Here is a 15,528-nt window from a genome sequence, read left to right as displayed (position 1 = left end):
GATGATTATTTGGAGTAGGTGAGCATGTAGCCAGGGGCTCCTCAATGATTCCTAATTCACTTCAAAGCCAAATATTTATTGTAAAAGAGATTAGGGGCAAACAGTCACCCGCCTCCCCCATCCCCCCCCCAAAAAAAGGAAAAAAAACCCCCAAAAAAACAGCCAACCGAACCAAGGGCACCAAGGATCTTCACGCACGCTGAGCGAATTAAAAATTTACTTTCCAAACTCATGCTGTCTGGCCAAATGTAAATCTTGGATTTAGAAGCAAGTCAAATTCTCACAAGATGAAAGCTTATCCTCTGAAATGAATGGGGTCTTTTTTTTCTGTTGTTTTCTACTCTGTGTAATATGATATTTGTATACGGCATGTGTGTATGGCACGGAGAGCGAAGTATGAGAATATTTATAGCATATTTGACAGAATGTTGGCAAACTATGCATTAAGTACATCTGTGTCAGAGTCTGATGGCGTCAGCTGTAATTGGCTCTAGCGGTTTGACTCTTATTGGTCCGTTCTCTGTCTTTGTTGTGTGACGCTCAGAGTCACGTGTCAGCACTTCTGATCACTAAACCCGTCAGCACTGTCTCTCTCCTCTCGTCTCTGAGCCGTGCACCTGTCGTCCGAGCCGTGCACCTGTCGTACGGGCACATTATGTGTGTTGCTTTGGATAAAAGCAGCTCCACCAAACGAATGAATGTAATATTTAAAAGCAATTTCTCATTTTTTATGTAGTGTGTGCGTGTTCATGCTAGTGTGTGTTAGTGTGAGTTAGTGTGTGTGTGTATGAGCGTGTGTGTGTGTGTGTGTGTGTATGTGTGTGTGTATGTGTGTGTGTGTGTGTGTGGGGGGGGGGTGATCTAACAGTGAATCAGAAATCAGAGGACAGTACATGAAAAGACTTGTCTGAATAGTAGTTTCATTCCCTGGTTGGTGGGTTCTCTCTTAAACCGAGCAGAGGTCAGAGGTAAGTCAAAGAGTCAGTCAGGTGAAGGTGAGAGGGGATGTGTGTGAGTGGAGCAGCGTCACTACGGGACACGAGGGACTTACCTTTCCAATAAAGCGAGGAAACGGCGCTCTCTGGTTCTCAGGCACAAACATGGGCGGCACCAGCAGAGATCTCTTAGCCCTGTACGCCTGCATGTCTCCAATGCCCAGAATCTCCTACCGGAAAACAGGGCAGATTTATACACTGTATCAAACTCAAACTCAAACTCAAACACACACACACACACACACACACCCCACACACACACCCCACACACATACACAAACACACACACCCACTCAGAGACACACACACACACACACGCTCATACACACACACACACACAAGCATGCATGCACACACACACACACACACCCCCACACACACACACACATACACAAACATACACACCCACTCAGAGACACACACACACACAAGGTCTGCTCACTATCCATCTTGGAATAGAGGATGGGCCCAAAGAATGGTCACACCCAGTACATTGGAGCAAGCATCAACAGCCCACCAATCAGGAACTGGAGACTGACTGACTATACCAGGCCAAAGGTCAGACCGTGTCAAACCCTCGTGAGCAAGACGAACAGAAAGTTCGGGCCTGAGATAAGAGCCAGACTCAGTGGATGTCAGTAAGCAGACAAAGGCCAGAGGACACAGGGAACACATTGATTTTCCTGAATAGATTAGACCCCAGGCTCTCTGTCCTTGTTTACTTGGGCAGTAAGAGCGAGAGTGAATTAGATATTACAATAAGAAATCCAACGGCTCTTCGCTCTTTGAGCAGTTTTGATGAGAGCTGGCACAGTGAGACAGTCACGTCAAACTCCAAACTATATCTAATCCTGCTGTCAGCCTCATTCAGTGCCACCACCTGAACGTAAACTCATGAAGTGAGAAGAATCTTTTATTGCGCGAGACGGGGGACGTTAGGAAAGACAGTCAAAGGAGAAAAACAGTGAAGAGATCTGAGAATGCATTACAGTGCAAAGGACCCTGATGGACAAAGTCCATGACTAATAAAGGAGGGATCTGGGGCATGCGGTTCTCAGAGGTTCAGCCTTGGGTGGGCCTAGACTGAGCCTGTTTAAGGTGTTCAGTACAGCTCTGAATAGAGACATTTTGGAAGTAGGTGAATTAGCATATCAGAGCCTACATCACACAGATAATCAAATGATGCTGATGCTGATATTGATAATGCATGTGCCATAACACACGTTAAGTCCTATACACACACACACACACACACACAATTCATTCCTGAGTCCAAGCAGGATCTTGACTGAATCAGATGTGTTTTCCTTTGGTTGGACTGACCTAAAACTACTCAGACAGAGACAGGCACAACCAAAACATTCTGTAATCCTCTCTCTCTCTCTCTCCCTCTCTCTGGATCTATGAGAGCAGTCCAGTCATTAAAAATCTGCTGTTAAATCAGCTCAGTGGCTCCACCGACTTCATTCTGTTCTACCTTGCAAATGATACGGAGTTCATTTGGATGGAAGTCCAATTAAATGGCTCCTCTGATTTCCAGGAACAAAGCTAATAATGTTTGATTAGGGTTTATTGTTCAGTGAGTTCTAACTCAGAAATTGACCAAAGATTGTTTTAGCTTCCTCTGTTCTGGAGATAAGAACTCCAGAGAAGAAATGATAGAGTAGAAAAAAAGGGGAAAATGAGAAAGGGAAAAAAGAAATGGAGAGGCAGAGAATGATGAGAGATTGACCCTGGATAGATAAGGCTAGAGCCTGATCTCAGTGAAAGATAAAGCGAGAATGATCGAGAGAGAGAAGAGTGGGTGAAAGTTAATGCATGCATGTGCCGGTGTGTGTGTCAGGGTTTCCGCTAGGATTTTTCTCTCCGGTACGGCGTCCAGAAACAATTTATTTTACCGAACAAATTTGAAACTTGAAATTTGAAATTTTGAAAATTGGTCACGTTTCAATAACGGTCTATATTACAACCGTAAATATAATGTGCACCTAGGTTGACGAGAGAATGACAACGACCTCAAATTGGTCTGACTATTTAATGAACGGTAACGATTTAGCAAAACGAACAGTAACGATTGAGCAAAACCTCAACATTAGCCGCCAAAATGTATGGTACTACGAAACATCTGTAACCTGTACCATCTGTAGCCCGTTTAAGAAAAAGGCTAGGCCTACACATGTAGCCTATAGGCTGCCAGGTAACGTTTTTAGTTTTGGTTCATTGAGGCTAAATCCACTGCTGCTGCCTTGAAATAAAATGTGGCCAATGTGTCTTTGTAGCTTTTTTTTTTTTAATAAATTTTACTAGGCAAAGACGGGTAATTATCGGCTGACGGAAACCCCAATGTGTGTATGTGCATGTGTGTGTGTGTGCCTACACATTAGTGGTGGCATTTGTGCGTTGTCCAACATTTTGTTTTCAAATCTGAATTTAGTAATTCAGAAAAGCAGTGCATGGCATGTCACCAGTTCTCTCTCTCTCTCTCTTTTTCTTTCTCTCTCTGTCAGTCTCTTTCCTTGTCTCTGTCTGTCTCTCCCTGTTTTGGAAGCTTTGATGACATTAAAGCCCAGTGGGCCGTCACAGTGGTAGAGAAAATTATATTTGTCACTCACGCCATCAGAAAGGGAGTCAAATCAAATACATTAGCATGGCTGCAGTGACCCAAATGAGAGCGGGCCATCCTCACTAACCGTCTGACTCGTCACATGACCCACCCGCCCGTTTCAGTCCGCCGTCAGACATGGAACGAATCAGCACCACTTTCCTGGACAGCTCCCATGAACCTCTCTCTCTCTCAGACCGCCACCCCCCCCAAAAAAAAACAGCCCTTGAGAGCTTCAAAGCACTGCCCACATATCTATGCAAATGCTCGGTCATGCAATCTCAATGCACAAACGTCCTCATTGCATGTCAGCCACAACAATTTTCAACCATATAAGGTCAATTATTATGTGAAGAGGCAATGAAAAAAAAAAAAAAAAGTGAGGGCGTTTGAGGACAGAAGACAGAATGCATTAGCAAAGAACAGCATTAATGAAACCTCATTTCAATCAATGTTAGACTTTACTTTTGTGCGGCCAAATAATTTGCGCTCTCTTTGGTGTCTCCTGGGACTGTCTGTTAGCTGCCACTCAAGGATCCAGATAAAACCGCTCCGAACTCTTATCTGTTTGGATTGGGAGATATAAGTATTACAGGACCGGAAAGACAAGGCAGCTTCAGCCTGTCATATTCCTCATACCGAACAGATAATGAAACACACAGAAACGTAAAGTTTTTGTCAGAAACGATTCAATTTGGACAGAAAACTTGGTTTATTCCGCTGTGCTATGCATGCGTTTGCTAACTTTCTAAGAGGCAACTGAGGGAGAGGGTCCAGATTCTGTCCAGGACAGGCCCGCTAACCCATTTTGGGTCTTTGTGTGGTTATATCCTAAATTGTCACGACACATGACAAAACAAGAGGTAAACCCAATCTGTTAGCAGGTCATGTTTGTCTGACCCAGCCTGTGTGTTTTGACTAAGCCTACACTGCATAGGAAACCTCCATTTAAGGACAGAATTCCTAGCGTTGTCGCATCTAACTAAAAACTGCATTATCTTTACAAAATAATCAGTCTCTATTAAATACTGGTTAATCTCCATTAAATAATATTTTGAATATATAAAGACTTAAAGGAGTAATATTTCGCACCAGAGGAACTTTTCCATAGTTATTAGAACTGTTGGGGATAGTACCCCCTTTTTCGCGTGTTTGCACCGCAGGAACTTAGAGTGATTATAGTTCTTAGAACGCCGTTTTGGGGGGGCTTTTTTTAGCTCCTATTTCAGGGTAGGAATTCTCGCAGCGCAATAGGAACCTTGGGTGACGTAGGTATACGGTGATTACAACCGCCATTTCTAAAAATCAGTATAAAATATAAAGTCTTAGAACGTCTTAAACTTAGTTTTTGATATACAGGTCTAAAAATGTCTTAAAATGTCTGGAATTGTAGGAGGGGAGGCATTACATTTGATCTGGTGCAGAATGAACGAGCGCGTCTATTTTATGTTCAGTTTTTACCGGTATTTTATATCCCACGTGGGAAATGGCCATTGTTGTACAACAATGGCCATTTCTGCAACCTCCAATACCTATTTGTTTGTACGTTAAAGAGGTAGCGTACACTCCGCTTCGGTAGGTGCTTGTGTGTCCCCTTGTGTGTGGCTGTGATCCACATTTTAACCTAGAACAAGAACGTGTTTATCCAGCTTACCATTTGAGGGCTGCGGCGGGGGAAAAAGGAAAAGCCAAAAGCCTGCGAGCGTCAGGCACAAATGCTACGCTAGCACCCGAAAAGTATGATGCCCATTCATTCACAGCTTCTGGGTGGTAAATACGTGGGGCATTTTTTTTTTTTTTTTTTTCATTGGACTGGGTCTATCACCATACTGTTTTAGGGAAATTATGTTATCTAATGTGCACTGAATATTTCTGTTATTCAAACTGAATAAAACTCAGTAACTGTGTATACTGTAGTCTAGTTTGTCGATTTCCTTTGCCGCAGTAATGGTATTATTTTTTTCCTTTTAGAGGTATTTAAAAGGTCTTAAGTCATTAAATTTGTACTTAAAAATGTGCAGCTACCGTGGTTAGCCGGGTAAACAACAGCTCGTAGCATGATTTTGCTACGCCACCATCGGCCGGCTTACGTCAGCGTTCCTACTGGCGGTGCGACTGCAAACAGAAAAAAAGCTTTCCGGGGGGGGGGTAGTTCCTCTCGAATAAGACCCTAGGGCTGTTCGGTCTGAAAGCACTTAATGAGAACTCTTCTCCCAGCATTAGTATTGGCAGTGGCAAAAACTGTTAAAACAAACAAACAAACAAAAAAAAAAATAGCTGTCTGAGTGTGAATGGAACTCTATGCCATTAACAACGAAGAGATAAAAATCACAGAAAAGGTTTGGAATCTGCCTTCATCATGGCTGCCCCAGTGATATTTAGAGCTGTGTGAACTTGGTGTCAACACAAAAGGAGTTAATTATGACGAGAACATTCTTGTTTACAGATAAACAACATATTTTCCAGGCCACTTCTTTCCCCCCCCTAACAGGTAAGAGATGTCTTTGTTTCTGTGACGATGAAGACACGAGGAGATGTGTGTATAAGAGGTTACTGCACGCATGGCAGCTTACATCTGGTCTGATTACCACACACATCCTCTGAGAGGAATTACAGCAGAGGGCACAGAGGCAGAGGGAGAGAGAGAGAGAGAGAGAGAGAGAGAGAGAGAGAGAGAGAGGGAGAGGGAGAAAGAAATTAAGAGAGAGAGAGAGAAAGAAAGAAAGAGAGAGAGAGGAAGAAAGAGAGAGGAAGAAAGAGAGAGAGAGAGAGAGAAAGAAAGAAAGAGAGAGAGAGAAGGAAAGAAAGAGAGAGAGAGAGAGAGAAAGAGAGTGAGAATGTCATAGTTCCTGGTTGGGCAAACAAACACCAGCTGCAACAAGACGTGTGAAGGTTGAGAAAACACCATTGAAAGAGTCCTTCTCTGTCCCCCTCTCTCTCTCTCTCTCTCTCCCTCCCTCTCCCTTTCTCCATTTCTGCTGTGGTCTCAGTCTCAGTGGTTCATTCTGTTCAGACCAGACACCCTTGCCCGAGAATGAAAGAGAGACATAACCAATCTCCTGCTAAAATGACATTACAGGAGGGTAAATGAAAAACAAAAGAAAAGAAAAGAAAACAAAACAACATCAACAGCAACCAAACAATAGGACCCCGGGAGCATTCACGGTGGAAACAGAGCGTCCCGTAGCCCTCTGTATTCTGCACAGCACAGATTTGGCAGGCTAAAAACTGCGCCGTCAACTACGGCCTAGCAAGGGACAGCCAGAATGACAGAGAGAGCACAAAGACAGGGGTAAAATAAAGCCATTTGTTTACTGGGCTCCTCGCTGACACTTACACACACACACACACAAACTCCTCTTCTCCGTAGAGGATCCCAAAGGGCAAAACCAGATTCAAAACATCAGAAAAAAAAATCAAAACACATAAAACACATCAGACAACAGAACCCTAAAGCAAAACAAAGCACATAACATGTCCCTATAATGAACCCTGCTGTGGGGTTATTGACTGGATCTCTAAATGTCAATTCAGAAATTCCTCAGGTCCTTTAGCAGACCAGTTAACTCTCTCTCTCTCTCTCTCTCTCTCTCTCTCCACTCGGTTTTGAAAAGTGGATTATTATTGTAGGAGTAAAAAGCAAACCCACGATCTTTGCTGAAACGTCTCTCCTGTGATTGGCTAAGAGGTATCTGGAGTCCTTTGGTTGCCTGTCACTCCCGGGCGTACTTGAACGAGACTGCTATCAATCCCACAGTGCTTTTCACCTTGATTGTCTGCTTTATTTCCACGCAGCTTGGGAAAAAAAAATGAAAAAGGCTAGGAGATCTATTCTCCGGCTGAAATAAGAGTTGACGTTATTTTCAGAACCGAGATAAAAGGCATAAGGATGGGATGACGGGCATTAGAGTGAAGATGTATGACTGTGCCATTGTTCCTCTACAGCACAGCGTGGGACAGGACGGGAAGAGAGAGAGAGAGAGAGAGAGAGAGAGAGATGAAACTTGAAGAAGCTTCCTCTGCTTGGCATGTGGTAAGGGTGAGCTCAGTTATTGATGAGCAAGCAGCTTCACTCTCTCTCTCTCTCACACACACACACACACACACACACACAAACACACAAATCTTCAAGGACAGAGAGGGGTGCTTTGCCGCTCCCAGCTCAGGAGGACGAGTGTTGAGCGTTCACCCCTTGCAGTTACACCTCCTTTCCTTACAGGTGATGTATAGCGCATGCCGAAAGCTCCCCGACATCCCGGGAGAAGATGGCCATGAATCTTTAATACCTCCCTCTTCGTAAATTACCCTGGCACAATCACCCTTGGCTCGGTTCTTCTTCGGGCTCTCTCCATGAGAAGCTTTGAGCACCCATTAATAAGGGATGCTGAATGATTAGCAGGGATAGAAACACGACTCCCACTGGCTCTTTGGTTTTTTGGGAGTGATAATGGTATTGAGCTGCAAAGGGAGTCCTACCTCAGAACGGCGCCTCAGTAATCAGCACCAGTGCCATGAATGCAAAAATCCCAGGAAGTCCCCCCCCCCCCGCCCGCCCCCCCAACAGTCCAGAGCTAACAAAACAGATTTAAAAAGCGGATAAGGTTTTAGTCTTTACTTGACAGGTTGAATCAGGCAGAGCAAAGGGGGCCTGGAATGGCATAGTGGTATGAAACAATCTATATCTATAAAAATCTATAACCATGTGGTTGTGGGTTTGAAACCACACACGTGCCCCTCAGTAAGGTACTTAACCTTTGATCTGTGACACGGCTGGTAATGATCCCCTGTGCTTTGTATAGGAGTGACAGCTGACAGAATAAACGTACGTAAATCAGTAAGAGCAAACATTCATGATGTGGAGCTTATGCTTATTTTGTAAATTGAGTGAGAACTACTGGAATGAGCTGGTAATTTATGCCACCTTTTGTGGCTTTGAGAACAACTCTAGCTGAATCAGGCCTCTATTCTTCTTAATACAGCAGGACATCCATAATATACAGTAAGTGTTTTAAATTGGCTCTCTGGTGAACAATAATAGCACAGATTGGGTGTTTTGGTTGTTCCACAAAATGTTTGAACTCTTTTGAAAATCAAGCTTATTCTTGGTGAAGACGGTCACTGTGCTTTTGTGTTACCTATTCAATGCTCATGCACACTTCTCCAAGATTCTGTCTTGGAAGTGCCAAACCTAACTCCACCAGTGGACATTAGGCCTTTGAGACCTGAGGGGTTAATCATTCTAGAAGCACGCAAGACTCCAACCAGAACAAACCACACACAGACCAGTAAGACCATGAATGAGAAGTTCAATCCTAAAATTAATGGAGTGATAAAAAAAAATGGCCAAATGAATGAATGGATCCATAAGTGAGCGCATGCATTAATGAATGTGTGACTGACATCACAAACAGATGGACTGATGAATGAATGAATGAATCCATAAGCGAGCGCATGCATTAATGAATGTGTGACTGACATCACAAACAGATGGACTGATGAATGAATGAATGAAACAATGGCTGAATATGTAAATGGCTGGATGGATGGACAGATGTATAGAACAACAGATGGACTACTGAATTCATTAAATAATTAAAACATGTATGAGAGTAAACAATCTTTTTTTTTTTTTCTATTTTTTAACAAGACTTTTGCTTTCTGTATAGACCTTTTTTTCTGTAGAGCATTCCTGGTCCTGGTCTCTCCCTCTCTCTCTGAAGAAGAGAAGACTCATGCCTGCAGTGGGTAGGCCTTGTCCTTGTCAACGCCGAATTGAATAGAGGAATGTCATTACTCATTTTTGACTTCTCGTTTTTTGTTTTTTTTTCCTCTTTCAGTGGAAGCGGGACAGACAATGTCAGCTCTGGCAATGTGAATCTGCATTGCTGATTTTCACATAGCGTAATCCATCCCAAGCAGGTTATCACATTCAACAGACCAATTCCCGGGACACCAACCAGTCCGACTGCAGCCCACCAGACAGCGAAACACCAGGGCTGAAGAGAGCTGAGTCAACGATAGAGATTTAAAGAAACAAAATAAAAGGTTCCCCTTTCTTTAACCGGCTGAACTCTCTACGCTGAGTTAGATTCTGTGGCGGTGGAAGTTCCAAAATACAAAGTTGTGCATGTGTGTGTGTGTGTGTGTTTATGTTTTGTTTATTTGTGTGTTTATGTTTCGCAACAATTTTAAAAATTTATTCTCCCAATAAGACTAACCAGCCTTGTTCAGCGCAACAAAATCCCAAGAAACCACAGGGAACCTGAATTCCACATTTTTTTTTTTCCCCGTGGGCATTTTTTAAATCGAAAACTATTCTCCTGTTATTAATTATGTATTGATTCATGGCTATAAGAAAGTAAATCATTTCTATGCATTCTTGCCTCCCTTATAATAGCTTCCATTCATCAGACCTTTAGCTTTCTTGGCTTTCTACAAGTACCATAGTCAGTGTCTCTCCAGGATAGAGTACTCCTGTTTCCGTTTCCATTTCCACTTATCAATAATCAAAATCCAATCACTCTGGCATTTCCCACAGACAGCACTGCCAGGCAGGTTTGATTTGTGTTTACTGAAGAGAGAAAAAGGTGGTGTTTCTGTATTTCTCTCCGATGACATTGGTACTGTTTCAGATGGAGCCCGGTTGTTTTCGGAGATAACATACGCTGATGGAATGGGTGAAAATCTCTACTGACTCCACCCTTTCATTCTGTTTGGCCATTCTTTTTCCTCTTGTAAACCAGTTTACCTGCATTACAATGGAATTTTGAACCCGCCACCACCCGCCACCCCCCCCTCCCTACAAACACTCACTCACTCATCTTACACTCACACTCTCTCTCTCTCTCTCTCTCACACACACACACTCAGTGTACACGAGTTTTGTTAGAGCCCGTTACTGTTTGAAGAGCCTTACTAATACCTGACAGTATGTTTGCCTGTTCTTAATCGGCTTTCTATGTTTCTACTCAGCACACTACAAATTCTCTAATAAGTCAGTTCACACAGAAGCGATGAGAGAAAGAGAGAGAGAGAGAGAGAGAGAGAGAGAGAGAGAGAGAACAGTAATTAGGGCCATTAATAGGGACTGTGTGCTAAATGAAGGAACAGAATGTAGGAGAACTGATGCTGTTGCTGTGTGTGTCAGGCACTCTCAGAGACACTGATACTGTCCCAACAGACTCACACAGAGCAGAGTAATGACCAGACTCCTCCCACCAAAACACCTTCAACCATTCTGTCACTTTCCAGTGTCCTTCCTTCCTTCCATCAGGTTTTCCATTAGCCAGCAATTACCGGTTTTTGCCTGGTAAAATGTATTAAAAAAATGATAAATCAGAATCTTGCCAGTCAAAATGTCCAGTAATAATGCTCATAAAAAACGTGGGTATAGCGAAGGATATCCCTGAGAAGTCGTCTGTGGGAGGAGAGAGTGACGCGGCTTATGTGCATTGCAAGCTGCAAAGACACATCATTGGACACGTTTTATTTCAAGTCGGCAGCAGAGGACTTTGTGGCTGAAAAATATCTGGAGGATTACACTGCTGGCTCGTTCAGGGACGTCTGAAACCCCTACAGGGCGTCGGGTCAGGACGCTTCTCTAATGCTTGCTAGAGATCCACCACCAACTTGAGCTCAACTGGTTTAAAGGTTTAATGAGGTAAACGTGTGGTTCTAGAACAAGAACAAATATATACAAAGGGCATACATAAGAATATATATATACACACACACACACACACAAGAAAGATTACAATGACGCAAGGAACAACACATACAGACATCATAATGTTTGCATGATTCTGCAAGATCGCCATTTAAGGCGACCGCCGGACAGTTCAATTTTGTGCATGCTCTGTACATACGCCAGTTACAATGTAAACCATTTTAGCTGCGACATAGCTGAAACTTCAGTCGGCAAACTAGTCACGGCAGATAAACATTTAAATCTACAATGTGACGCATTTTCAATACCGTACACACAAACATGCATCCAGAAACTGGATGAACAAGTTAACATTAGGTACTGAAATGAACACATGTAGTTGACTAGCAATACAGACGTAGCAAACTGTGCCGACCAAACAAATAAGGGTCATGGACAACGCTAAACTTGAAATGTACGGAGTAAATTCACATACTTACATTTAAACGCACGCACACAACACTGAAAAAGGGGGCAAATCCCCACGGCAAAACGATCGGCAAACTTTGTATATTTCTCGTATATTTCTCTCACTTTACTACTACCGAGCAAAACAATCATACTAACTAACTAACAGCACGTAACGTGCGACATTCTGATTGGCCAAGGGCAAATGATTGGGCAGGCTAAATGTAAAGAGGCCACGAAAGGGGAAAGTCACAAACGGCCTTTTTTAACAGTCGCAATGAAAAAAAAGGAGAAAATAAAATGTTACCTGGCAGCCTATAGGCTATATCTGATGCCATGTAGGCCTAGCCTTTTTATTAAACAGGCTACAGACATTACAGGTTACAGATGTTCCGTAATAGCCTACAATTTAGCGGCTAATGTTGAGGTTTTGCTCAGTCTTTATCGTTCATTAAACAGTCAAACTGATTTGAGGTCGTTGTCATTCTCTCGTCAACCTAGGTGTACATTGCATTTGTAACATACACAGTTCTTGAAATGTGACCGGTAAGTTTCGGATTTGTCCGGTAATTTTTTTTTTCCAGACACCGGACCGGCAAAAAAAAAAAAAAATCCTAGCGGAAACCTTTCTATCTATCTATCTATCTATCTATCTATCTATATCTGGTTATACCTGATATCTGTCCATAGGTAATATCTGCAAACTAAACACAGAGAAGGGTTCATTCCTTTCATCTTTATAGACCAGCTGTGAAAGTGCAGAGATTGATTTTGTTAATCAGTGTAGAGAGAGAGAGAAAATCACTGCGCCACCATCATTTTCCATTTGACATTTGATGAAAGAGACCCACCCCTCAATCAATGAAACAGCTCTGAAAGGCAATTTCCCCCACTCTAACTTTCAAATGCACGGAGTGGTTAAAAAGCATGCTTTGAATTTTCTGCGAAATTGTCTCTGTTATTTCTTCATCATTTCTTCTCTACCATTCCAAAAAAAAAAAAAAAAACCCAGCTTCTGTAGCTACTGTTGAACACTTGCCACAACTCCTTCGGTTAAAAAAAAAAAAATTCCTTCCTACGTGTGAAAGTGACTAATCCACTTTCAGACTGCGGTGAGGGGAAAGTGCCAGGAAACTTCCGCGGACTAGCCGAGCGAACAGACGAACGCGCCAGCCGTAAACTAATGAAGGTTCGGTGACGCACGGAAGCGCCGTAGGTCCCTCATCAGGCCTGGAGCAGGGAGAAAACGGCACCTCTGGGACACCTGGTTTGGGTAACAGTGAGCGATGATGATTGGAGGGGCGGAAACAAAATATGGGAGAAGGTTCCGGATACGTTTTCTTTTCTTTTTTTTTTTTTTAATCAAGTTAGACAGTGATAGATGCTGACTGCCTGAGGAGGCTTGTGGCTTTACGTTACAAATTTACACAGGAAACCTAATGGTCTTATGTTTCAGATATGCAGATATAAACCAACATTGTACTGAAGTAAAAGTTTACTGCCCTATGGTCTCCCGTGTAAAATTTCAGGTTAGTCAATCCCCCCCCCCCCCAGTTTTTAAATAGCTGATAAAAACATTGCCGCCATGGGTGGTATATTTCTGACATAAAATGGATAAGATTCAGCGGCTGCAGGCCATCACAAGAATATATATATATATTTAATACATCAAATCTCACTTTAGCTTGAAATGAAAACAACAGGGAAAAAAAAGACATTAGTCTTACCACTTCTGTGGATAAGTGGCTGTCATATCTTGGTTGCAAACAGATGCTATTTGTTTTAAAAAAAAAAGTCCTTCAGACAAACAGTTTGAGACATTTTGTGACGGCTCACTCCACCAGAGAGCGGTGGTGAAAACCCAGAAAGCTGGCCCTTTTTCGTGGTAGTGTTGCGTATACTATGGGACTGGGTTGTGAGGACAGGGAAGACAGCTGAAGGGGACCTGACATCGGCGGTTAGCTCATTCTTCCATGAGATCATTTTCTGAGTTTGTCTGCTGAGGAGCTGGACAGTTAAGATTAATGGCTGTCCTCTAAGATATCTCACATGACGTGTTACACTGGTAATTTCCTGTCAGGACGTCACCGTTCAGTGCAGGTTACCTGATGTCATATTGTCTGAAAGAACACACGCATCACAAAAACAGACATACAGAATGGCACAGATTTACATACTCACTCAGACGCATACACACACACTCAAGCACACACCAAAACACACACAGACAGACAGACACACACACACACACACACTCAAGCACACACCAAAACACACACAGACAGACACACACACACACACATACACACACACACACACTCTTACCCTTAGTGTTTGTGGGGACCTCAGAGGGGCCCCTATGATGTTGACTTGTGCCATGTCATCGACGTGTTCGTTGACTCCATGAACAAACATAACATCTCCGACGTCAAGCACATCTCGTCTGGGCGCCAGATTTAGATTCTCATCTATCACAAAGTCTGGGTGGGACACCTCAAAAGCAACGTCCTTGTTCCCCGAACAGTCGTTAAAAAGCACTGAAAGACAAAAAAGGAGAAAAAAAAAACCCTCATCAACAAACAAGGTGAAAGATTGACGGCATCTGAGCGGAGAGAACTGTGGACGTGATGTGATGCGTTGAGCACTGAATCAGTCCAAGTTTGTGACTGGGAAATTCTCCTGTTTTAGGCATAACTGCTATCATACAAGGTGAAAAATACACTGAATGTCTGGGAAGACAAACTGGTGTGTCCCTGAAAAGGTAAAAGACATCTTACAAAGCTCATTTTGGGTTCAGTCACCTGTGAGTTTAAAGCAAAGTAAAAATATTGCTCATTTATCAGGAGGCACTAAAATGAAATATTGAAATCTCTCCCGCTTTCTCTCTCTCTCTCTCTCTCTCTCTCTCTCTCTCTCTCTGTCTCTCTCACTCTCTCTCTCTCCCGCTTTCTCTCTCCCTCCCTCCCTCTCACACACACTCTCTCTCTCACACACACACACACACACACACACAGCGGGAGAGCATTATGTTCCATAAGGAACTGCAGGATAAAGTTGTGAAAATTTAACCTTCAGATGTGTAGTGGCTTACTGTAAAAATATTTGACCCCATATACGCTTGTGTGTGTGAGGGCGTGCATGCGTGTGTCTATGTATGTGAGCGTCTGTGTATATGTGTGTGCGTGTGTGTGTGTGTGCGTGCGTGTGTGTGTGTGTGTATGTGCGTGCGTGCGCGCGTGTGTGTGTGTTAGGCCCTACGGCCCTGACATGGAAAGATATGAGGAATCGGATCTTCTCTGATCATATTTATCCCATGTCTTATCACACTGTCACATACCCCACAGTGAGGTATAACACCCCCTCCCCCCCTCTCACTTCTCACCCCCACCCCCTCTTAACTCCTCTCTCTCCTTCTCCCTCATTATCCCCTTCCTTCACCTTCTCCCCATCTCCTCTCCCTTTATCTGTCCTCTGCAACTATGACTCTCTCCTCTTTCTTCTCTTTTTTTTTTTACTCTTTTCCTTTGAGACACACTTCCACCCCAAGGACACTTAGAGGGTTGGTCGTAGCAAGAGAAAAAAAAACAAAAAAACAGCCACACATTCTTAATACGTCTGTAGCATTTATAGCTTTTTAGGAGTTGTGCTAATGCTCCGTCTGAGTTTGTGACATATATGCTTATCTGTGCAGATTCTCCCCGGCACCATCTAGGCTAGGACTGCCCAGAACTGGTCCCGAGGGGCTAGGGTTCCACTGCTTTTCATATCAACCAACCACTGTAGTTTCAGTTTGGCTCAGGAATGCATACATCTGTTTC

The 15,528-nt window shown here is 43.2% G+C and overlaps 1 protein-coding gene across 1 annotated transcript in view; it reads right to left on the bottom strand.

Annotated features, from left to right (window-relative positions):
* Positions 1-15,528, bottom strand: part of cdh13 (cadherin 13, H-cadherin (heart)) — a 236,598-nt gene that overhangs the window by 166,407 nt on the left and 54,663 nt on the right. Inside the window, exons 3-4 of the mRNA XM_030790562.1 lie at positions 14,036-14,247; positions 1,052-1,165 (exon numbers count right to left, since the gene is read on the bottom strand). Of these exons, the coding sequence (XP_030646422.1) occupies positions 1,052-1,165; positions 14,036-14,247 (326 nt within the window). The remainder of the gene's footprint in view (positions 1-1,051; positions 1,166-14,035; positions 14,248-15,528) is intronic.

The sequence above is a fragment of the Chanos chanos genome, chromosome 13 (genome assembly GCF_902362185.1).
Source record: "Chanos chanos chromosome 13, fChaCha1.1, whole genome shotgun sequence".
Taxonomy (NCBI): domain Eukaryota; kingdom Metazoa; phylum Chordata; class Actinopteri; order Gonorynchiformes; family Chanidae; genus Chanos; species Chanos chanos.
Note: the sequence above shows the minus strand (reverse complement) of the source record. Positions and strands in the feature narration are given on the sequence as shown.